The 26,363-nt window shown below is 39.1% G+C and overlaps 1 protein-coding gene across 8 annotated transcripts in view; it reads left to right on the top strand.

Moving 5' to 3' along the window:
* Positions 1–26,363, top strand: part of KIZ (kizuna centrosomal protein) — a 126,554-nt gene that overhangs the window by 12,850 nt on the left and 87,341 nt on the right. For 7 of the 8 annotated variants that reach the window (XM_033185452.1, XM_033185459.1, XM_033185451.1 and 4 more), the window contains 3 exons: positions 7,631–7,720; positions 24,279–24,924; positions 25,276–25,594. In XM_033185452.1, the coding sequence (XP_033041343.1) occupies positions 7,631–7,720; positions 24,279–24,924; positions 25,276–25,594 (1,055 nt within the window). The remainder of the gene's footprint in view (positions 1–7,630; positions 7,721–24,278; positions 24,925–25,275; positions 25,595–26,363) is intronic. The other variant, XM_033185455.1, reaches the window with a different exon arrangement.

Below are 26,363 nucleotides of genomic sequence, written 5' to 3'. Positions count from 1 at the left end.
TGTCATCCAGGCTGAAGTGCAGTGACGTGATCATGGCTTATGGTAGCCTCAACCTTCTAGGCTCAAGCAAGCCTTCTTCCTCAGCCTTAAGCTGGGACTATAGGTGTGCACTACCATGCCTGGCTAATTTTTTAGTTTTTGTAGAGATGAGGTCTATGTTGCCCAGGCTGGTCTTAAATATGCAGTCTCAAGCAATTCTCCTGACTTGGCCTCCCAGAGTGCTGGAATTACAGGTTTGAGCCACTGCACCCAGACATAATATTATTTAATATTCAGCTCATATTTGGATTTCCCCACTTCTCCCAAAAAGTAACTTATTTTTCCAGACCAGGAGCCAACTAGGGCTCACATATTGTTTTTTGCGTTATTGATTATTGTGCCTTTTTTGTCTCTTTTAATCGAATTTAGTCTCCTACCATTCCTCCTTTTTTTCCCCATGTAATTGGCTGTTTTGAAAAAGGCAGTTCATCTGCTTGTAGAATGATCCACATTCTGAATCTAAGGCATCATTTAACTTGCACAGCATCCCCTGTATTTCCTGTGAACTGGAAATGTGGTCTATACAAGCACTGTCCAATAGAATTTTCTGCAGTGATGGCAATGTTCTATATCTATACTGATGCTATCTAATACAGCTACTGCTCATATATGGCTATTGAGCACTTAAAATGTGGTTTGTGACACTGAAGACTATATTTTTAATTTTGCCAATTTTAATTAATTTTAATTTAAATAGACAGCTGAGGTTGTACTTCCAACTGCATCCCATCAGGAGGCCCGTGATGTCAGGTGGCCGCTGGGTGAGGCTGACTTTGACCCCTTGGTTAAGATGATGATCTCTAGTTGTCTCTATTGTAAGGTACATTTTTTTCCCCTTTGCATGTTAGTAACTAATCTATGGAGTGATGGGTTGGCATCATGGGAATACTGTGTTCCTCAATATCCTTTTACCTAATGGTTTTAGGACCCATAGATGAGCCTTGCCTGAACCAATTATTTCTAGTGGAGGTTTTGAAAAATGGTGATTTTCTGTTTTATTGTATCTTCTGTTAACTGGCTTTCCTCTATAACAAAGAGTGTTTTCCCTCTTTTCTTTCTTTCACTCCCCCCTCTTTGTTTTTAGCCTACAACAGCACCTGGTATTCCCATGAGTCTCCCATCCAAGTATGAAACAGGCCCAACCCTGCTTAGCCTTCAAGATCAGATGAGAGCAAGCGTGTTCAGGGTGGTATGGCCATAGACCCCCTTTTTTTTTAAATGTTATGATGGACTTGTGAATTTCTATTTACTAGTATGTTATCAATTACAGTAATTATTCTTTTTGTCATTTTATTGTCTTATATTTGGCCAGTGGGAGTCTCTCTAGATTGGCTCCTGTGTCCTTTTGACATAACCCCGTTGATTCTGAGCCTTCTTTGATCTGGGGCATAACAAGATATTCCAGGTTCACCTCACATTTTTTCTCCCTCAGATGTGGAATTAGCCTCCTATCCAAGGAGCTGTGGTTCTTTTTAATGGAGAGGGGTATTTAGAAACCAAGATACACAGTTAAATGTGCTCAAACAATAGCGCTAAAGTTTTAGCTCCTCATTTTTTAATTTTAGTATTCGTGAAAAATGTTTAAAGTTCAAAAAAAGTTGTCAGTATCAATGTTGTAAACTACTTTTCAAAGATTGCATGGAGAAAATGAAAGTGATGGGCAAAGGAGGGAATTTTGTCTTCCCAATAAAATAAAGGAAAAATAGAAAATTTCTGCTTGTTTTCATATTGAGGCTTCATTTAATTGTTGATTTCTTATTATGACCAAATTTGAGAGGAAGGAATTTGAAGGGAAGAATCATCTTTTGTAATTTTTTTATATTGAGAGCATTCGTTATATAAAATAGGATATGTTATAAAAAACTTGTATGAGCTACTAAAGACTGTCAACATGAGGGACCATTTTAACATGACAAACTAGATAGGAATATGAAAAGCTCTATTAATAAACATGGTTCAAAAATTATGTAGGTATTCCATTTTTGAATTTTGGATAAGGAATGCCTTTAAAAAAAATTCTTCTAGTAGCATAAAAGGCCAAATCATGGCACTACACTCAGGAAGGATGTGAGTTCCATGGAGAACTGGACTTTGACAGTCACCCTAGGTCCAAAGCCAATGTTTGTTGTGTGCCTACGAACCCAGATAGCAATGTCAGAGACCGCACCAGTGATCCCACCTTCTTCAGCAAGCTGTGCAGTGAGCTGAGCTTCAGCATAGGGGATGTTTGTCTCTGGTGTTTTCCCATTTCTTTCTGCTTCTTCCTTTTGGGCTAGTGTCTAGTGGTGGCCCAGGTATGCCAGAACCACTTGTCTCCTCTTAATGCTGCCCATCCAGGTATCAGATCTTTACCTGCTTTCTTGATTGACCTCACATAAGTCTTAGGAGAAAGGTGTTCACAGTGCATTGCCCACGCACCCCAAAATGCCACAGGTATTTCACCTTGAACAGACTACAGTTAATACACGTGGACTTCAAATTGGTAGAATTCCAGAAAGTGAAACCAAGTGAATCCGTGTGAGAGAAGTGGGGATTTTGCCCAAATTGGTACTAAGTGAGTTTCTCCCACTTTGTAGACGTGGGCTGGGCCCAGTTCATTATATAGGGTTAAAATCTCTTAAAATGAGCTAATTGCTGAAAACACTGTCAACTGGTTTTATGACTCATAATACTTTATTTGGAGGCCTATAATAATTTTAGGGCTTTTAAAGGATATTGACGTGTTACATAGTTTTGAAAATATAGTGTTATATCTATGTTGCTACATGTCAGTTGGATAAAGGGGCTGAATAAACAGTTCAAAAATGTAAATATCAGATCTGGGCATGGTGGCTCATGCCTGTAATCCCAGTGCTTTAGGAGGCTGAGGTGGGAGGATCACTTAAGGCTAGGAATTCGAGACCAGCCTGGGCAACATAGTGAGACCCATCTGTACAAAAAATTTCCAGTAGTCTCAGCTGCTCAGGAATCTGAGATGGGGGGAGGATCATTTGAGCCCAGGAGGTTGAGGCTATAGTGAGCTGTGATGGTGGCACTGTGGTCTAGCCCTGCCGACAGAGCAAGACCCTGTCTCTCCAAAAAAAATTAATAATGATAAAATAAATTTAAAAAGACCTAAGAATGTAAATATTAGTATTAATGCTGTGAGGAGTGTGCCCTCGTCTCCCTCATTCTGCCCCCCTGCTCCCTGTATTAGCTGCTTTTGTAAAAGGGGCCCCAGTTGGTCCTAACTTAAAGCAGTTTCACTCAGGTGCCCATTATCCTTGTCTCAGGTTGGGTTCTCCCTGAAGTAGACCTGGAGAACAGGGATTTGACAGTTAGTGGTTTATTTGGGAGATAAGGAATTAGTAGGCAAGGGGGGATTAAGCCAGCTGCCACAGTCAGCCCGGCGCCGAATCCTACAGGGAACTTCTGGCAAGTGGTTTGCACATTTGGGATATGTGTCCAGCAGCTCCTAAGCAGCACTGATTGAGGACTGATGGGCAAGGTTGTAGGTGGTAGGGAATTAACCAAACGCTCCCCAGAGCAGCCTTCCCAGGTTCCGAGAAGCCTTAGGCATGGAGCCCCAGATTCCAGAACTTCGGAGTGACCAGAAAGGTCCCGGGGACGTGTGTAGAACAGCATCTGCCTTAGCCTCCCTCATGGCAGTATTGCCAGACATGAGGCTGACATGTCAGGGCATTCAGGGAGGATCCTCATAGCAGGCACAAGAGTCTTCATCTGGTTAGGTCTCTCTTTGGCCTGAAATGCTGGCCAAGGCTTTTCAGGACAAAGTCCAGACGCTGGTCTCTGCCTGCGTAGAGCAGCCTCACCCTTATTACTCCTCCCAACACGTGCACACACACATGCACACACACACACACTCTCTGTCTCTCTCACACAGATACACAGACGTGCACATTTTTTCTCCCCATCTTTCCCTAATTGGTCCCCTTCCACCTTCTCCTGCCATCCCCATTTCTCCCTCTTATCTCTCCCCACTCTCCTATTCCTGTCTCCTTGCCTCTTCTTACCCCCAAATCTGTCTCCTCCAGATCCTCTAACTCTTCCACCCCCATATCTTCCCACTGTCTCTTTACATCTTTATCTCCCGCACACGTACACACACACTCTCTCTCTCTCTCACACACACACACAGTCTTACATGCATCCACAGTACTTTAAGCCTGCTGAACAATTTGCATTTCCTTGAAAGCACCACATTATCTCATACCTCCTTCAATTAGAAGGCCTTTTTCCCCCTGCCCTGCCTTAGGTCTGTGTCATAATTATCTCAGTAAGCACTTCCTTCGTGGTATTATAATTGTTTACATGTCTGTTTTCCCACTTCACTGTGAGCTCCTTGTCTTATTATTTCAATGCTCTCAGTATCTGACCCAGAATATGGCACATAATAAGCACTCAGTAAGCATCGAGACTTCCCCCTTGACTGAAATTAATTCTTCCGTATTTTTTATCTCATTCTGTTATGGACCATGAACTAGTATGTGAGAACTAATGTGGTATTGATGATACTCTTTATTATACCTTCCCAGTTAGCATTTCTGTTTAATAGCAGAGGGGTTTTGAATATATAATGTCATTATTTAAAGATGTGATTCTCCAGGCCTGGACAACATGATGAGAACCTGCAAAAAAATAGAGTTAGCTAGATGTGGTGGCATGTGCTCTAGTCCCAGCTATTGGCGAGCTGAGGTAGGAAGATTGGTTAAGCCTGGGAAGTTGAAGGGCAGTGAGCTGTGATCATGCCACTGCACTCCAGCCTGGGTGACAGAGCAAGACCTTGTCTCAAAAAAAAAAAAAAAAAGTAAAATAGATATGTTTGTCCTTGAAAATTCAGTCATTAGGTTATGTATGCTTATAAGGGGCTAATATTTGAGAACAAATCTTTTGAACTCTGATTTGATTTCTACTAAGGATTGTGACAGACATTGTGAGCAGAACACAACCTTCAGGCCCCTGGAGGACAAAGTGTGTAGCACATACCATTTTTTATCAACCAGAGTGTCTTGCCTGTTAATATACATTCGTTGAACAAATAAACGTTCCCCCATATCTTTGGTAAAAGTTCACGATCTAAGAGGAAGCACAGATACTGGAAAAAAACAGGAGAAGAGAAAACAAAAGACTGTGAATCTTAGTCGCGTCTCTCATACTGACCTGAGGATAAAATCAGCCTATTATGTAACTCTCTGTACCCATTTCCTCAACTCTAATATGAGGAGACAGGGCCAGCAGATTTTAAATGTCAATTCAGTTCCATTATTCACTTATTCTGTAACTTGAGAATTAGCTGAGCAACCCTGAAAAACAATGAAAAAGGAAGTCTGTGGCAAAAAAAGGTAGTGGTGACACTTTCAGGCAAACAGTAAAGTGATTGAAGGGAAATTGACGGAAGTGAAAATACAGAAAGTAACGTAATGGAAAACGTTTGTGAGCTTGGAGAGAAATCCCAGAGACCAGAAACTTCTGCGAGAACCTCCATCAACCCCCAGTCATTGTTAACAGATTTCATTAATTCCGCTGAAATAAATTACTTGTGCATAGTGAGGTAGTAAATGGGAAGGTCCTACTAAGTTTAGGTGGGCAGCATCAAGCCAATGCTGTGAGGCAATACAGTGACAGACAGAACAAGTTACCTGATGGATTAACTCAGTGCTCTTGGGTTTATTAAAACAGATTTCTCGGGTTGGGGCTAGGAAGATAAGGGAATTATTTATCCCTAGAGGGGCTCCAGACCAGGAGATGTTACTGGTGCATGAGTAGGCTCTGGAGAGCACTGTGGAAAACTCCTGCTTTCCAGTGTTCAGAACGTGGATAATAACCAGGTGTTGTATATAAAAAGAAAAAGAAAAAAAAGAAAAAAGAGAACAAAGCATTTTTTGATGGAAATCCATGGTCCTAGGGGATGCAGGCTTACAGTCTGTATCAATCATTAATTTATCATTGTATCTCTGCAACTTCATTGTGCCATTTCAATTTGCATTATTTAGAAAAAGAGTATCTACAGTTTAGTGACTTTTTCAGTTGCATTGAGACCAATCTAAATTGGGCTCTTAAAGATACTTCTTTCTGTTCTTTAGGAAGACTTTATGCAGTTATCACTTCCTTTTTCCTTCAGCAAAATGAATTGAATAAAACTCCCATATTTCTATGAGAAAGTGCTCTGTCTTTGGAAGGTATGGCTCTGAAATGATCCTATAATGAGGAAATCAGGTACAATGCTCATTGATCTCAAAGAGCATAAGAAAACATTTGTAGTCACAGGAGAAAAGAATTTTTGTTTAGCCTGTAATTGTATGTTTGTATTGTAATTCATCCCCCATTTCTTTTTTGAGATACTGAATCTGTAAGGGATACCTGTTTAAAGCTCTTGTGGTTAAAATGTAAACACCTCTGAGTTCAAAGGAATAGATATGGAACAGAGAGGCGTAAATTGTATCTTCGTTATTGCTTTATCTATTCTTAGTTTATCATTTTATCATTTGTACTGGCCTTATAAAATTTTCATTTAATTGAGTATCTATTTAGAGAATTACTGCCGTCTATCATGTTAATAGTACTCTGCTGGTTAAAAAAAATCCATACCTAACTGTTACTAAAAATGAGACAGCATATATTAATAATACCTTTCAGAATATTTTGAGAGAAACAAATCAGTTTGGTTATTAGTGCCCATTCGGTTTTTGTGTGTGAGAACAAAGCTCGGGCCTATTTTATGTTCAATCAGAGAACTAAGGAAACAGCTTTCTAATTTCATCATCTCATAGGTGTATTTCTAATTATAGTACATACCTGCCTAATTTAGAAAATGTTCTGATACTTATCTGTGATGGACCACAATCCATGACTTTTTTAAGGCTTTAATTACTAGCGTACTGAATCAAAGTGCTTTTTTATGCCTTGCTTTTAAGAAAAAGTCATTTTAAGATTGAATCACTTTCACCAATTATAGTGTGGTAATGATGCAGACATCTTTATGTAGTTATTAGTGCCAGAGCAAACTGGATTCTGATCATTGATGTCTGCAGTATATTTTTATTCATAGAAAATGGAATTTGTTTTAAGTTGATGATCTAGCAAGTATACTCAATTGCTGTGACGATCAGAATCATGATATTTTGTAGATATCATACAGATAAGAAATCAGTAGGATTGTTTTTTTTTTTTTCTTTTGTTTGGGGCAAAACTTCTAAAAGGAAACACTGTCTAATGTGTTACTTTCATAATAAAGGAATTGAATTTTTGTGATAAAGTATCAAACTGTATACATATATATACACACACACATATATATACACACATATATATGTGTGTATATGTATATATAAAAATTTTATTCCCTAAGTTGATGAAAGTAAAAATCCATCAAATCTTATTTTATTTAAAAATTGTGGCATTTTGTAAAATTCAACTTTCGATATGTGTTATTTGCAAAATTGTTCATTTTCTAAGATAAGGTGAATTTCGTGGCAACATCAGCTTTTACTTTCTACTTCAGTGCTCCCTGTATGTTGTAAAGACTGCAGTATACAGACAGGTGCTAGTTGTAAAAATATTTATCACAAAATCAAACTTTGTTTATATTTAGCTTGAATATGAGACTCAAACTAAGAAGATGCTACCCTCAAAAGATAGTCTGGGACTAAAAGGTGAACTGAAAGATGAAGACAGAGAAAAGGTAATAAACTAAATTGATAACCTTTCTGTTAACAGAGGAGTTCTGGAGTATTTATATTTTAAGATATTGTTTCAAATAAAATCATCTTATTAGAAAGATCCCTTTGATTAAACCTTAAGTGATTAAAGATTTTTGCTTACAGAATATTGCTTTAACGTCTAATTAAGTTTGCTGAAAGGGAGTTACTTTGGGAAGAAAGGGTAGACTCTAAAGAAAACCTCAGTGTTGTCAGTAGGTAAAATTATTTTTCTAAATCATGCCTTGTAGCTGCTCTTTTCTTAGTTTGAGAAGTGTTTTAAATGAAAAGTAAACAAAATATGGCATTTTGATTCTTTTATTTGTGTGAATATATATAATTCTGTACATTTTAACCTTTGCACAGAAAAAGTGGAAAGAACAGATTGCATATCTAAGCAATAGACAAAAAGATCGGCAAGGAATACTTAAATAAATTCTGCTATGTATCTGCTGAAATGCAGGCTTCTAATCCTCCCGCCTATCTCCATATAAATGATTCTGTTCAAGACCATAGATGTTTTCTTCACTAAAAGCAGTAAAGCTCTTTTAGATGAAATGTCTAAAAACATCTTGTAATAACTTGGAGCATGCTGGCAAGAGTAGTCACTTGTGACTATGTGTGAAACCCCCTCAGCCAGTCGATATTGTAATAAGCAAAAATGGTAGCATCACTCCATTATTCAGAAAAGCCAACAGCATGCTTGTTCCTTAGGCTGCAGCATTCATTAAGAAAAGCTTACTGGGCTGAAAGCTGGAAACAGATGATAACGGGATATGATTTTCATATTTAATGCTTTCCTTGGAAGAGTATGTGTGCTACAGATTGATAGAAGAATCAACTGCTACTTTACTAAAAGACTTTCAGGTTTGCCCTATAGCTACCGATGGAATCATTCAGCCAAGAAATTAACTTTTTCTCCTTTTACCTGCTTTATATATCTGCTAAGCAGGCTGCTTGGCTGCCAGTAAATGTTATTATGCAGTTAACTGTTTGGTATTTAAGACTCTTATCAGAAAAGAAACAGAGGCCACACTATTTTGTTTTTATAGTAGGAGGAAGGTTTTAGTTTTTCTTTCTTCCGTGCATTAGCAGGCATTAATCTGAGTTTATAGGAAGTTTTCGTTTTCCTTCCTCATAGATTAAAAAGTTAAAAAAAAAACCCTAGAATTTAGAGCATTCTTTAAACTGTGAGATACAAAACACCAAGCCCTAGCAACCTTGACCTATATAAAAAGGCCTTTAATGATAAATGATGAATATGCCATTCCGTGTAGGCCAAATGTGGTATGATGTGATAGACTTTTAAAGCATTCAGGCAGTTTTTCTGTTTGACATTCGGTCATGAAATAATTGATGTGTTTTAATCTAGAAGCCAGTTAGTTCTTTCTGTGCCATTCTTGATAGACATATTCTTAGCATGGCAGTGTCAATGGTACTTCAGGAAAACGGAAGCTTTTTTTTCCTTTATTACCTACTGATTCTTTACCTTACATATAGTTATGGAGTCTCCTTTTAGGACATATTTAAAATTAGGGCAAGAGACATACAGTTGACAACCCCTTAAAATCTTACATATAATAATTAGAAGTCTTTTCATTTATATGGAAAGATGTCATTTCCTTAAAAGCTTTGACTATTGGCTGTGTAAGAATTAATTTGGTAACATTTTGAGAAATTTATATTTTGCCTTTTCTAATTTTCCACCGATGTTCAACCGATTAAAAGGTAAATACATTTCAGCGAAATCATGTTTTAGTGACTCCTTCTACTAATTCCTGAACAATTCCTTATCATATGAGTTATGTCTTACTGTTTAGTGGAAATCCAAGCTCATCTTCTTTGGGCAGTCATATGAATTGGTCTTGGTCATTGGCCCAGGGCCTTTCCTGAAGCGTAGTACAGTCACTGGTTGAATCAGTAAGTAATTGTTAAGCATCTATTCTGTTTGAGAAGCCACAGTAGGCCACTCTATAAATGCCACAATTTTCTTACCTTCAAAGTGCTTCTCACAAAGCAATGTTCTTTCTAAGGCACAGAATAGTGTGTGATAAAGTGCCAGTCACATGGGACAAGCATGAGCAGTGAGAAGAAAGAAGGTCCTGCTTCCCGTGAATTGAGTAACCCCAGGCCTGGTGGAGGAGGTGGTGTGTGAGGTGGCATAGAAGGATGGGCAGGATGCCAGTCAGTGGCAGAAAATGAGCTTGGAAAGCTACCTTGTGGGATTTGGTACCTGAAACTATGGTACCAGGCTAAGAACTGAGATTTCCTCCTCGAATTTGTGTGTGTGTGTGTGTGTGTGTGTGTGTGTGTGTGTGTGTTGGGGTCAATGAAGGAAGGACTTGTGAGCAAAGTGGTCACATCCCATGTGTGCACCTGCAGGAAGATGAGGCTGGCAGTGCTGTGCAGGATGAGCCTGGGGAGGAGTGTGTGGAGCTGAGGAAATGAGGCTCCATTCAGACAGGAGGAATTAACAGAATGGAGAGCCTGTATTGGAGATGGCCATTGAGGAGGAAAACACTAATAAAGGGGAGAGCATCGATCAAATTGGTGATCATTCTGAATTGTAAAAAGATATTTTTTAAGTGGCTGTACAGCTTTCAACCGTAGGCGGTAACGTGGATGCCAAGAAAAGTCATCAAGTGGTGTGTGTCCATTTTATAAATGTAAAACCCTGGCTCAGTTTTGGTGTAGGACATCTATTGTTTGCTTGCATCCAGTGGCTGCTCTTTAGAATCATACATCACTTAGAAGGGTTAATAGTCTATTCAACCGCCATGCTTGTTTCCACTATGAATTTACTTAGCTTACGAAAAATGTGTCTTACCAAAAAGGCACATTTCAAGCCCCACTCATATCCTCACAAATTTTACTATAATAGTTCTTCACCTCTATTATATATATATAGTTATTTTTTATTTTGGGGGCAAACTCTGTTTCTAGGCATGTTCTTCTGGTTGAAGAACAGTGACTAGAGAATATACATAAAAACACATAAAATGTATGTCCTCAAGAAAGATTGAGATGGCATTTTTGAATGAGAGTATACATTTGGGGATGGGGTTGTGCAGTTTCTTTGAACTATTAGGCTGTGAAATATATTCTACTAGAAGTAGAAGCAAACTGATTATACTCTATCAGGGCTGGATAGGTGTGGAGGACCAGGGAATTTCATCACAGAGCTGAAGGTTTGTGGAGGAGCGTCACTTCCCCTCTGGTCACCCTCTCTGCAAGGATCAGGTGGAGAATGGTTACAAAGGTGTTATTCCTACTTTTTAATACTGTTAGTAACAATGGGTAATAATCACTGTACTTTTACTTTGCCAGGTGCTGTATTAACACTTTATATGTATCTTCTCAACAACCCTGGAAGTAGAGGATATTGTTGCCCCCATTTTATAGTAATGCTCTGAAAAGTTTGTTAACTCGTCGAAAACTACACAATCAGGCAGAGGCAGTATTCAAACCCAGACCATTGGACTTCAGCGTCCATGCTATTAACCACCTTGCAACAATGCCCTCTAAGGCAGTATGGGTAAAAGGTAGTATGGGAAGCTCTTCAAAAGTTGGAGAAATTCCTGGTGAAATAAAAACTTTAAGTACTACATTTTTACCTAGACTTGAGGGAGGAAATGGTCTTCCTTGGTACTGTAGTATTTGAGCTGAATCAGGTGAGCCATGGCAAGCAGAGGACCTGCCCCCTAAACTGCCCATGTTTGCAATAAAAGAAGCATCCATTTCTGTTGGCTTTGTTGGGCAGAAGAAATGCGTTACAGCTCAACTGAAGAAGAACTTGAAGGGAGAAAGCCTGCACAGCCACAGGAGGTGGCTGTGTGCCTGGTATGCAGGGATGAACTCTGCAGTGGCTTTAGCCACGGATCTGAGCATGTGTCCGAGGTACTCCCAGGAGCAGTGCCACTGCAGGAGAGGCACGTGACAGAGAAGACAACACCCCAGTATGAGATGATGGAAAGGGTTCTTCCATTCCAGGTGAGATAGAATGCTGTTCCCAGGATCTGAGCACCATTCATGAGACCAAGGCAGCCACTGTAGGACCTGGCTCATCTCCAAAGAGTAAAGGGACCAGATACCTTGTGTAGGGGAAACTTTATTGAAATAAATATTGCAGCAAGGGGGAAAAGGAATCCTAAAACTATACTGAAGTGTCTCTATTGAAAGAGCAAGTGACTTGAATTGGAATCCTCTGGGAAGGACCCTAACACAAGGATTTGAGTGTAAGTAGTTTATTTGGGAGGTGGTCCCAGGACGCACAGATAGAAAAGAGGGGAAGGTGGCAGGGGGAAGGGAAAGTGGGCTGTAAGAGTGTGTGATTGAGTGGGTTATCACGCAGAGCACCTGGCTCTCAGTCCCATTGGGGAACCTTGGATGACTGTATAGGGCACGCCTCAGGGATATCCCATTTGCGGAGTAGGAAAGGGAGGTGTTTCCCCTCCAGGTCTGCCACTGCCAGAGTGCCGCACCTGGCTCCTCTTCTGGTGCTGCACAGCAGCTGAGAGAAACGCTTGGGCCAAGAGGCACGGTGCTTACAGGAGGACACTGGGCAGGTACTGGGATGGTGAGGGCCCAGGGACATGGGCCCGCCCTCTCACACCTGCTAAGGGAAATAACAGTGGGTGGAGGAGGTAGACGTTATTCCTTAGAGTTCTCTGTATAAGCCCGATTTCTTATCCTTACTAGCCCACAGTGCTGCCCTCACCAGCAGCCCCCTTGAATCACTGCTCAACTATAAACAACACAAAAATCTCCCTAGAGGGGAGCTCTGAGCAGTTGTCTTCACGGGGAACGTGGCCCTCAGTTCTGCCATTCTCAAGGTTATGACTGTACTTGATTTAGACAGAGCCATGACAAGTCAAAAAGTAGTCTCTCTCTGTTCAGCTGGACCTTTTTATATTGATTTCTTATTTATATGTGTTTGTATTCAGAAAACAATTAGAAGTTAACTCGAATTGTACAAATTGTATTTCAAGTCCTGGCCCTAAAACTACACCTGCAGACCTGCAGACCTTTTTTTCAGGAGAGGGTAGAACATACTCTTCTCTCCCAGCTCACTCAACAGTAAGCTTCCACGTGGCAGGTCCTGGCCCCTTCTTCCCCGCCACACCACCCCACAGCACCCTGCACCTGGTGAGTGATGATGGCCTGCTCGCCTGAAAGGAGGAAGAGGGGAGAGCTGCTCTCTGAGTGAAGGGTACTCTCCATTTCATGTGGTGTTCGAGGGCAGATGACATTTGGACTCTGCACTCCTGCTTTTGAGGGTGCCTTTCAAGGACCTAGTAGGGAGTGTGGCTTTGATGAACAGCTCCCCCATAGGTCTTTCAGGCACTGTTCTAAGGACTTTATATATATAGGCATATAGAAATACACATTGGTTACAGCAGCCTTACAAAATAAAAACTATTTTAATACCCATTTTACAGATTAGGAAATGGGAGCTCAAATAAATTAAGTAACTTAATTTCTCAATCATACAGCTAGTAAGTGGGAGACTGGTCTGGAGTCTTCATAAATACATCAGTCTGCTTTTCAGTTACTGGGAGAAAGGATTTACTTAGGAAAATGATGGGAGAGGGCCTTTTTAAAAAGGGATTAGCTACTCTCTCATAAGAAGGAAAGAAAAACAGTATTTTTAAAACTTGCCTTGGAGACATTTGACTAGCCAGCTATCTTCCTCTGTGGCAGGATTCTGTGGCAAGTGTATTATGTGACAGAGGCTCTAACAAATGAGAAAATTATATCCACAGATACAGGTGCCTATCGTGTAGTGGAATGAGGGGGAAAAGAAAAAAAGTGGATGAGAAGGGGAAAAGAAACGTAAGTCAATTTAACAAGAAGAGGATAAGTTTTGTGGGGAAACACTGTTTCTTTTCTCCTTTTGATAGTGGAAAAGGGTTTATAGAAGCGCCACAGGAGAATGAGTATTGATTTCTTGTTCTTTAGAAGACTTTCCAAATTCATATACTTATCGTCCATGAAATACTGTATTATTAGAAAAAGATACTTCTTGCAGTCTGAAAAAAAAAATTAGTGCCTGGAACTTTCTTGGAAAAGAATCTGGTGATAACAGTCATGATGAATACACACATATGCTCTGTCCCAGAAGTCCCACATTTGGTTATCTGTCCCCTAGAAAGAAAATCTTTAAAAAATGGCAAAAATATAGTCTATATGTTGCAGCATTATTTGTAGTAGCAGAAATATGGAAGCAGCCTGAATGAGCAGCTGCAGAGGAGAGGCTGAGCTAGGGAGAGAGAGCACCCTCATGATCAAGTGCTCTGCATATGGCGCCCAGATCTGGGCAGTGTCCAAGGAATATTACTAAGAGAAAAGCAGGTTGTGGAGAGTTGCTTACAACACGCTCTCACTTTGTACAAGTGGCCAAACCTTACATCAAGCAATTAGTTGTCCTGGGCTTGAAGGAAGGTGTGAATAGGCATCCTAACTGGTTGGCTTCAGTTACCTCGTAGAGGGGAGAGAGAGGCAATGAGGTAGGGAAAATAAGTAACTTGTTCTTTACATCCCTTTGCCTTGTGTCTACTTTCTATAATTTAATAATTTTAATACAATTTTTAAAATTAAACCTATGAAGAAGGGATGAGTAGGTGGTTAGTTCATTTTAGGAAGAAGGAGCCTGCTTGTGGTTGAGACTGTTCTTTTAATTGTGGGGGAGTGTTAATTGCTTACATCCTTACTCATATCCCTCAGAATTATGGAAAGTGGAGGCACCTTTCTATCACTCTGATGTAGTTCTGCATAGTTCTTTTGTGAATGGGGCTCTCTAAGAGAATTTTATCCTGAGTTACCCTATTTGGGGATAGTGGAGTATATACAGGGGATATTGAATTGTATTATAAAAAGAAAGGGCTGTTACCTTGACATTTTTAGGCACTTATTAAGCCTCTTAGGAAGTGTTACTTGAAGACTGTAACTTAACTTTATTACTTTGACCAAGACAGTTGCTTAGAGCTACGGATGTTGGAAGAGTGGTTCTGGGGTGTTCTGTTCATTTTGTGAAAGTTACCTGCTGGCACTATTTTGGAATGCCAAATTTCTCTTGAAGCTCATACCTGCTTTTCTCTTACTCTTCCATTTACCCCACATACACTAGGTTTTATTTATCATATACAAGTTCTATTCAGGGTCTGTTTTAGTGAGATCAGATTTTGAGTTATTCGAAGTTAGGCACAGGCTTCAGATTCATTATTAGGGATTTTTATGTTTGTTTTAAAAAGCTGTGGTTTAGTAATGCAATTTGAGTTTGACTGACTCAGTTTGAATATTGTAGCATAAAAGGTTTGCATTGGAGTCCTGGTATCTGGGTTTGAATCCTGGCTCTGTGAACATGGACAAGTTGCTTAACCTGGCTAAGTCCCATAAGAGTAGGACTAATAATAATGATTGTTTTGATCATATAAATCTCTTAGCTCCTGCTTGTCACCTCGTACATGCTTGATAAATGTTCACTGCTCTTGATGCCACCGTCACCGCCATCATCACCATTATTGTTCTCCATTAGGGTAGTCTTACTTTGATCCTGGATTCTTGCCACTTATTTAAGAGAGTGAAGAGGTTGGTGTGGTGGTAGGGAGACTACCTATGAATTGAAGAAATAGGAGATAATACCACTTGATGGTGACAACTCAAAGATTGATTTTGTGTAAGATAATATACAGAATACACCATTAAAGCCTAATTTAACAGATATATCTTAAAGTTTAGATAGTTCCAATAACTGTTGAATTTCATGGCCAGAGATGTCTCTTGGTGGCCTAAGTTGTGCGATTTTGGTGGTGACTACATTTATCATGGTGGCAGCATGTAAGAAGAAGGTTTAAAAATCACAATGGCATAATGTATTAGTTTGCTAGGACTGCCATAACAAAATACCACAAACTGGGTGGCTTAAACAACAGAAATGTATTTTTTGAAGTTCTGGAGGCTGGAAGTCCAAGATCAAGGTGCCAACAGGGTTGTTTTCTGATGAGGCCTTTCTCCTTGAGTCATAGAAGGGGCCTTCTCAGTGTGTCCTCATGTGCCCTTTTCTCTGTGTGAATGAACAGAGAGATCATTGGTGTCTGTTCCTCTTCTTATAAGGACACCAATTCTATTGGATTAAGGTTACACCATTATGACCCAATTTAACCTTTGTTACCTCCTTTAAGGCCCTATCCTTTAAGCCACATTGGGGATTGGGGCTTCAACAGATGAATTGGACACAATTCAGTGTGTGGTATGTATATCATGTAAAATATGTATAATAATTTTATAATAACAATCATATAAAATAATTTCTTCAGGATTGTTGCATGTAAATTATTGTTAATGGATTTTAAAAAATATTCTCAATGTGACTTAAGAACTTGCTTACATAGAAATTAAAAACAATAATTGTACCATGTGAAAAGCTGAAAATTTGGTCTAACAGCTTCATTTCCATTCTGCATTTAACTTGCTGCTTCTTATTCCCTTGTCTGTGAAGATAATAATAATAAGAAAAAATAAAGATTTTCTTAGCATTTTGCAAAACATGAAGTATAACATTTTTTTTCAAAGTATATTAGTGGTTAAGGTCTGCCTTTAAATACTGTAGTTCATAACGATTAATACATCATTACAATTCTAAACTTGTTGATATCTTCTTATGTTCACTCCTCTTCTTTCTCCTAGTAAAGATGAATTCCTGATTTTTAAGTTATCTTCTGTTCACTAATAAATATTTTTGGTCATGTTCATTTGCTTTGCTATTGCTTCCCACAACTCCCAACATTTTTTAAGACTGCAGATGAATAACTGTGACAAGAAAAAAAGAACTGAACTAAAATATTGGATTGTAGATTTATCTCTAGCACTCACCTACACAAAGTAATAGGAAGGTGTGGAAAAGTTGGTCATTGTGTCAGATCCTTAAATACTGATACATGCTGCTGCTTTTGGCAATAACAACTGTCTCCCAAAAACTTTTGAATTCCTAATATTATTCCTCTGTCAACAATAATGTGAAACATGGCATTTTCTTTTCAGCTTCCCTGGCTCAGAAACTGCTTTGAGAAGACACATAATAACGGTCATAATTTAAGATTAAAGAGTACTCTGTTTCCTGTTGCTAAGCTAATAAAATGACAGACTTTTAAAAAAGAAAAGAGACACCTGTCTTAGCGCCTGATTTCAGCAAATGGGAAACCTGCAAGCCTACAGAAGTTCACCTTGCATTTTACTGGAGCCAGTATTTTACTTTGCAAGTATTGAGTTAGTTCAAATGCAGCATTGCCTTATAGGGAGCAGCAATTAATTTTTGCAAGTTTCTCATTTTTTGTTATTAAAGTTTATGTAATTGCTGGTGGGAATGTAAAATGGTGCAAACACTTTGGAAAACAGTTTAGCAGTTCCTGAAAAAGTTAAACATGTAGTTACCATATGAAGCAACAGTTTCATTCATAGCATAGCATTCAAGCATAGCAGCTTGCTGTGTACAAGATTGGACACAAAAAGTGGACAAAAGTTTATAGCAGCGTTATTCATAGTAATCCAAAAGTGGACACAATTTACATGTTCTCATCTGATGAATGGATAAACAAAATACAGTATATCCTTAAAACAGAATATTATTCAGCCATGAAAAGGAATAAAATACTGATAAATGCCACAGAATGGATAAACCTAGAAAACATGGTGCTAAGTGAAAGAAACCAATCAAAAAAGACAACATACTATATGATTCCACTTAAATATTAATGAAATGTGCAGAATAAGCAGATTTTTACAAACAGAAAGTAGATTAGTGGCTGCTTAGGGCTGGGAACTGACTGGGGAGGATGGGGAGTTACAAAAAGGTATGGGGTTTCTTGTTGGAGTGATGAAAAAATGTTCCAAAATTGATTGTGGTGATGGTCGCACAACTCTGTGAATATACTAAAAGCCCAATGAATTGTATGCTTTTAAAAGGATAAGTTTTATGGTATGTGAATTATATCTCAGTAAAATGGTTTTCAAAAGTTTAAATCAAGTTGAATTTATTAAACCAAAAAAAAGAAAAGAGAATAGCAGTGTTAATATTCTTGACATAATTCTATATAAACACATTTTGGTAAATATCTTTTTCCTGTGTTTAGATTTATTTTATATAGGTATAAGCATACTGAGTATGTAATTTTTAAAGTGTAAGTATTTTTGTTATGACATAGTCTCTATTTGCCCAATTTGTATGACTTCATGACCTTTCCCTATTTTATAGTCATACAGGTTGCTTCCAACTTTTTATGATTTTAAATAATGCTCTAAGTGAACTTGTTTGTCCACATAGCTGTTTTTTTCTATTAGCTTTATTTCCTTATTATGATGGATTTCCATATAGAATTACTGAATCAAAGCAACAAGTATGGTTAGGACTCTTGATGCCAGATTCTTCCCTAAGAGGATTCTGCCCATTTATTCAGCCTCCAACAGTGTGAGAGCTTCTATTTCACCTAACCTTCCTCAGTACTGGGGGGTTATAATTTTTTAAAAATCATCTTTATTTTACAGTAATTTTAGAGTTGCAGAAAAGTTGCAGAGATAGTACAAAGTGTTCCCTTGGATCCCTCACCTAGTTGCCACCGTTGTTACCATCTTACATTACCATGCTACACTTGTCAAATCTAGGAAACCAACACAGATACATTACTATTAACTAAACTCTAGACTTGATTCAGATATTACCAGTTTTTCCATTAATGTCTTCTTTTTTTGTTGTTCCAGGACCCAATCCAGGATTGTTATAATTTAAATTTTTAAAAATTTAATGTTTATAGAATGGTATTACATTGTTGTCAGTCTTAGACATAGGGTTATAATGGAGCTGAAAAAATTCCTATTGCCTGTGACTTAACATTGTAGTGTAATGCATTCCTGACATGTTTGTGGTGATGCTGGTGTCAACAAGCCTACTGTGCTGCCAGTTGTATAAAAGTATAGCAGAAACAATTATGTATAGTATATAATACTTGATGATAATAATAATAAATGACTTTGTTACTGGCTTATTATTGGCCCAATTGACAAAATTGGATTATGGGTTGTGGAATAGAAAACAAGATTATATCAGTGTTAAATTTCTGATTCTAATCATGAACTTTGCTCAAGAACGAGCGTGTCCCTGTGCTTTTGGAAATGCTCACTGAAGTGCTTAGTGGTAAATAGGCAGAGTGTCCCAACTTACCCTCAAATGATTCAGAAGAAAATCGTATGCTTATATTTAAGTATACACACATACAGAGACAAACACATATATGTAGAGGGAGAGAAAGTGATAAATGGGATAAAATGTAAACATTTGGTAAATCTGGCTAAACACTGTTAGGGGAATGTTTTGTATTGTTTTTGCAATGTTTCTGTAGGTGTAAGATTATATCAAAATAAAGTCACACATGTTGATGCACACCTGCAGTCCCAGCTACTTGGGAGACCGAGGCAGGAGGATCACTTGAGCCCAGGAGTTCGAGTCCACCCTGGGCAACATAGACCACATCTCTATAAATAAAAAATATTGTTTGAATTATGTCAAAATAAAAAGTTACTGTTCCCTATGAATAATACTGGCAACAACTAGAAATAGCGCAGGAAGACAACCTTCCTATTGAGTTGAAGCATATCCTCAAGTACATGTTGCCTTTTTTGGGCCCTTGGATGAATGATGCATCGTCCACAGACTTTTATTTTTACACATAATTAAGGGCCACTTTTCTATAACTCCTAATTTGTTACAGGGCACTAACATGCCATGTACTTATTAATTAGTATATTACTAGAGTTTGTTGAGGACCCAGACTTCAGTATCCCAAGAAGTCTGGCAATGCTTGGCAAAATTGCAAAACAGTTAATAACTACTTGCTATCACAGAAAGTGATAAATGCTCCTCTTGTTGGGAAATAAACCCCTGCTAACAGTGTTGTCTCTTGAATTGGGTCCTTATTTTCACTTTCTGTAGTTCTGAAGCATTTACCTTAAGTACATCATGGTTCCCTGCTACCTTCCTGACTCTGCAGATTACCAATCTGATTGCTGTTTCTCTCTAGTTCTTGGCTCTGGATTCGTTGTTCAGTTTTGCCTCTCTTAGGGGGTCAGAGACATTTGAGAATTACTAATTGAGCGCAGTAACTCAGGGGCATGTCCTTTGGCCCTCCTCAGGTGTCTTTCTCATATCTGAAATGTGCCGCCTTTTGTGCTTTGGCTTGGCCTTTAGCAGATCAAAAGAGGAAGGTGCTTAGGCCTGCCATGTCCTCCCTGTACTGGGTTAGTCATTGCTCTGGTGTTGGTACATTAACACTTCATAAACTGGTCTTGAAAATGAAAAATTAAAGCCTTCTCAGACTTCTAAGTCTGATCCCTGATTTGCCTCATGTCTCCACCAAATGACTGCTATTGCGCAGCCACTCTGAGGCCTCAGCCCTTTTAGCCCTGCTAAAGTCTCCACAGTAGCCCATCCCTCAGAGCCATCTATTTACACAACTAGTTTTTTTATAACAGGAAAAATGAAAGTAGTTGTTAGATTATGGTAGTGGTAATAGATAATTTTTCCTGTTTTAAAATTTGTTTTTATTATATCAGTATAACATATATCAGCTTTTTTTAATTACAAAAGGAATAGAAGACACCAGTATATTACAAATACTATTCATATTGATGAATCAGAATGTTGATTAATATCATTTTGCTATTTAAACCATATGGTATAATGGGAAATTCTTTAAAATGACATAATGGCCTCTTTGGATGGTAAAATGACAATATTCTATAAGGCAGGCTTGACCCAGCAATTTCAGTTCTAGAAAAGTATCCTACTGATATACTTGCGTGTGTGCAGAGAGACATACACTCAGGGATAATCACTGCAGCGTGATTTGGAGTGGAAGATGGTGGGAAACAAACCAATGTCCTTCAATAGCAGACTGTTTACATAAATTATGGTACATCTATAGAATAGGATAATATGCTGCTGTTAAAATTGAATATAATAAAAACTATAATTACATAATGCAAAGTATGTCACCCTTTACGCACATACCTACTAGTGTATCAAAGTCCTTTCTGCAAGAAACTTAGAGTTGCTTTCTCTGGGGAGAACAGCTAGAGGACTAAAGGATCGTGGAGGTAGAACTTCCTTTTTCCTCTATACTTTTCTATCCTGCTGGATCTTCCTGTCCCTCCTCCCTCTATGGGGAGAGATGGGAGAGATGTACTTTTCCTAATTTTTTTTGAAACATGGCCTCACTCTGTAGCCCAGGCTAGAGTGCAGTGGTGCGATCATAGCTCACTGCGGCTTTGACTTCCTGGGCCCAAGCAATTCTCCTGCCTCAGTCTCCAAGTAGCTGGGACCACAGGTGTGTGCCACCATGCCTAGCTAATTTTATACATATATATATATATATGGAGCTCGGCTCACTGCAACCTCTGCCTCCTGGGTTCAAGCGAAATCTCCTGCCTCAGCCCCCTGAGTAGCTGGGATTACAGGTGCCCAAAGATTTTTTAATTAAAAATTTTTAAAAAATTTTTTATTTTGTAGAGGTGGAGTCTCACTGTGTTGCCAAGGCTGGTCTCAAGTTCCTGGGCTCAAGCAATCCTCCCACCTCAGCCTCAGGGCCAGGAACTCTTCCTAATCTCTTCCTAGCTGCATAACTTAATTTCTTTTCTAAGGATTTTTTATTCATTTGTTCATTTTCTTTTTTTGTGACAGCTTTATAGTTTTTATTAAGAGTTGTACAGCCATAATCACAATCAATGTGAGCATACTTTCATTCCTGAAAAAGAAACCCCATACCTTTTAGCAATCACTCTTTACTTCCCCCAATTCCTTCTACTCCCCACCACCCACCCCCGCCCTTCAGTCCCCAGCCTGGGGCAAACAGTTAACTACTTCCTGTCTCTAAAAATTTGCCTATTCTGAACATTTTCATAAATGAAATCTTACAGTATGTGGTCTTTTTGTGACTGGCTTCTCATTTAGCATGATATTTTCGAAGTTCATCCATGATGTAACAGGTATCAGTAATTCATTTATTTTCGTGGCTGAAAATTATTCTCTTGTGTGAATATATTACATTTTATCTAGTCATCTAATGTTGGCCATTGGAGTTATCTCCACTTTTGGCTATCATAAATAATGTTGCTGTGCACATCCTTGTACAAGATTTTGTGTAGTCATATGTTTACATTCTCCATACCTCTGCCTAGATATGGAATTGCTGGTCAGTTGATAACTCTGTTTAACTTTTTCAGGAGCTGCCAAACTCTTCTAAAGTGGCTGCACCGTTTTATATTCCCATCAGCAGTGTATGATTCTAGTTTTTCCACATCCTGGACAACACTTGTTATTGCTTGTTGTAGTGAATTCTTTTTTTTTTTTTTTCCCAAGACAGAGTCTCGCTCTGTCACCCAGGCTGGAGTGCAGTGGCCAGATCTCAGCTCACTGCGAGCTCTGCCTCCGGGGTTTACACCATTCTCTTGCCTCAGCCTCCCAAGTAGCCGGAACTACAGGCGCCTGCCACCTCGCCCCCGGCTAGTTTTTTGTATTTTTTTAGTGGAGATGGGGTTTCACCGTGTTAGCCAGGATGGTCTAGATCTCCTGACCTCGTGATCCACCCGTCTCAGCCTCCCAAAGTGCTGGGATTACATGCTTGAGCCACCGCACCTGGCCATAGTAAATTCTTATAATTTTATGTTGCCTCAGCATCCATTTTAAATCTAAGTTGAACCTTCTCATACCAGAAGCAGGACTGAGTCACCCCTGACACAGTTGGCAGTTCCACCTTCCTCCTCAGTTCCTCAGTGTGGTCGGTCCGGATACCTGCCTTACACAGCTGCTCTCTGGTGACCACTTCCCTATGGGACAGCTGGATGCAGCCTGCTTGACAGGCCCTTCTGACCTTCACATTCTCCATGGACCATATGCCACAGTGACCACCTCTCAGTCACTGGGTAACCTCCCAAAACTCATGCCTGCTTGCTTTAAACTCACCAGTTAAAACTCCCCATGCTGCCTGTGGGAAACCTGTTTGGATAACACCTGGGACCCAATAAAGACATTGGCTCATGTGTCCTTCCCCTCAAACCACTGCTTCCACCGTGTGAGGACACGGGTCCCTTTTCTTTCTCTCTCTGCCTGCACTCCCTGACGTTTGTGTGCTGGCCTCCAGGTATGCCGTGTACTCCCCAGAACCTGTAAGTGATAATGTCTTTATTTCTATCTCATATTTCTCCTGATTATTGGAGGGGTACTCTCCATCTTAAATATCCTAAATTAAAACGTCTATCTTTCTTAGTATAGCCATTGATATGGGCTGAATATTTGTGTGCCCCCCGCCCCCGGCACAATTCATGTATTGAAATTCTAATCCCCAAGGTGTTGGTTTTTGAGGGTGAGGACTTTGGGAAGTGATTGAATCAAGGGGGCAGAGCCTTCATGGGCACGATTAGTTTCTTTATAAAAGAGGCCCAGGGAAATTTGCCTGCCCCTTCCACCCTGCGAGCACACAGCAGAAAGATGCTGTCTGAGAGAAAGCAGTTCCTTACCAGACCCAGAGTCTGCTGGCGCCTGCCTCGATCTTGGACTTCCTAGCCTCCGGAACTATCAGAAACAAATTTCTGTTATTTATGCACTGTCTAGTTTATGGTATTTTGTTATAGCAACGTGAACAGACCAAGACAGCCATCATAGTGGGTAAAGTGATATCTTATTGTGCTTTTGAATTATGTTTTCCTAATGAGTATCGATAGTATCATTTTATGTGTTTATTGGCCATTCATATATCTTCTTTGGAGAAATGTCTATCTAAATCCTTTTCCCACTTTTAAGGGCTATTTGTCTTTTTATTATGTAATTATATGACTTCTTTATGTATTTTGGATACTAGACCCTTATCAGATACATAATTATAATATTTTCTCCCATTGTGTGGGTTATGTTTTCACTTTCCTAATGATGTCTTTTCAAAGCATGTATTTCTTTTTTCAAAAACATATATTCTGTACTTAACTTTTTTTTTTTGAGATGGAGTCTCCAGGCGGGAGTGCAGTGGCATGATCTCGGCTCACTGCAAACTCTGCTGCCTGGGTTCAAGTGATTCTCCTGCCTCGGCTTCCCAAACAGCTGGCATCACGGGCACCTGCCACCATGCCTGGCTAATTTTTGTATTTTTAGCAGAGACAGAGTTTTACAATGTCAGCCAGGCTGGTCTCGAACTCCTGACCTCAGGTGATCTGCCCACCTTAGCCTCCCAAAGTGCTGGGATTGCAGGCGTGAGCCACCACACCTGGCCTACTTTCTTTACTATGTTGGTTTTATGAACTATCATTGTTATTAAAATTAAATTGTATGGACTTTACTGCTTTTTGCTCATTCATTATATAGGAAGGCATGAGTTTAATAAAACATGGTAGGTGCTGATTTCAGTAATCATGCTTTGTTTGACCTCCTTTCATTTCCGGAAAAAAAAAACCCACCTAATTGTTTATACACAATATGTTTAGCTCACATCTCTTTTGGTGTTGCAGGTTGCAGTGCAGGAGGGAATTAACTCAGGAACAGCCATGTCAAGAGGATTGTATCAACCAGCAACAATCTTTATGGGCCGCCAAATGTCAGCCGTCTCAAGCATGGGAGATTTCAGTACAGAGCACAAATCTCCCCAACCCACAAAGAACTTTTCAATTCCTGACCCACATTCACACCGACAGACAGCCCAGAGAAGTAATGTGACAGACAGCTGTGTAGTACAAACTAGTAATGACACACAGTGCTTAAATAAGTCTGACAGCATAGATGGAAAGGCATCTCTTCAGACTGGTGAGAAAACGCCAGTCACAGCCAGTGTATTGTCTGAGGAGGAACAAACTCATTGCTTGGAGATAGGAAGTAACACACGTCATGGCAAGAGTAATTTATCTGAAGGCAAAAAGTCTGCTGAACTCAATTCCCCGTTACAGGAAAGATTAAGTCCAGAGAACAGAACCACTGATTTAAAGTGTGACAGTTCCAGCAGATCAGAGGGATCAGAGGGAGAAATACTGACACGGGAACATATTGAAGTTGAGGAAAAAAGAGCCAGCCCGCCAGTCTCTCAGATATCAGTTTCAGAATACTGTGAATCTGAAAATAAGTGGTCTCAAGAGAAGCATTCTCCTTGGGAAGGTGTTTCAGGTGGGATGAAAGGCTGAGTTTGGTTGCTGATGTTTCTGGGTGGTAGTGATCTTATGTAAGGACAAAATATACTCTCTAATTATCTCTCTTTGTCATAAAATAGTATCTTTGGCAACAAGTTCCATTCTAATGAACTCTTAAAAATGTACATGCAAGTGAATTTGCTGATTTTTAAACCTTACACTGTGATTTTTTTAAACGTTTGAAAATATGTTTAAGCTTTTAGGTTCTATAATGAATTGTGTGTGGGCTGCTTCTCCGTGTTTTTAACCGACGAATGATTCTGCTCTGTGTTACCTTGCTTCCCCCTGAAGTCAGTGATTGGTAATCGATTCGTGTCCCCACTTGCAGATCATCTTGCTCACGGGGACCCAAAGTCACAAAAGCCCTTCAGAAAAAAGCAGGAAGAGAAGGAGGAGGAAAGTTGGAGTACCAGCAGTGACCTCACTGTTTCAATAAGTGAAGAAGATGACCTGTTTTTAAAGAGCCCAGAACCACAGCCAAATCCAGGTGGCAAGATGGAGAGAGAAGATGGAATAGAGGCCTTAAAATTAATCCATGCTGAGCAAGAAAGAGATGCCCTATCCACTGAAAAAAATCATTGTATTTTGCAAACCTTAAGCTCTCCTGATTCAGAAAAGGAATCCTCCACTAACGCACCAACTAGAGAGTAAGCCATTCAATTTTTTTTTTTATATTGTTCTGTTTTTAATTGTAGACATTTCTAGAGACCATTCCACTGGGAATGTATTATTGAGCACTCAGCCATGAATGTGTAAATTCCTTAAGTCTCATAAGTAATCTTTTAGGCAAGACCCAATTTTCTTTCTGTCCTTCTTACTTCTTTCTTTCCTTCCTCCCTTCCTTCTTTCTTTAACAGAAAAGCTTTAAAAGTTTGGATATAATTGAGTCATGGTGATTGCAGCTTGCAATTATATACACACAATCCCTGGTTAACGTAATAAGTCATTCCCCAACACCCTACTCTCCAGCCTTTCAGAAAATAAATCTGTTTTGAAGTTTTGGTAGCACAGAAGGTGACAGTTAAACTTACTAGGAATGCAGTATTAGAGTCTGAGAACTTTATGTCTAATTAATTTGCTTAATCCTTATATTCCTTGCCATAGTATCATTTTTGTCATTTGATTAAATATGAGTTAATAAGTTTTTCCAATTGTATATATAAGCCAGATTTCCTTTTTTGAATGTAAATAGGAAACATTGGAATCTCTAATGTTAAATGGGAACATCAGCGTTATACATTTTGAGAACTTACATTATCCAACTGATAAAAATTTATATATGCTTTTGTGCTACTGATCGGAGATGCTAGAAGAAAACGTTGTAGAAAGTTCTTGTGTATCTACTGTGTAGAAAACTTGTTAACTGTTGAAAACTGATTCTGTGCTGAAAAATGGCATTAATAACATCAAATCTCT

Source organism: Trachypithecus francoisi, unplaced genomic scaffold (genome assembly GCF_009764315.1).
Source record: "Trachypithecus francoisi isolate TF-2019V2 unplaced genomic scaffold, Tfra_2.0 Lachesis_group21, whole genome shotgun sequence".
In the NCBI taxonomy this organism is placed as follows: Eukaryota; Metazoa; Chordata; class Mammalia; order Primates; family Cercopithecidae; genus Trachypithecus; species Trachypithecus francoisi.
The sequence above is the reverse complement of the archived record's forward strand: the minus strand, read 5'-3'. Positions and strand labels throughout refer to the sequence as shown.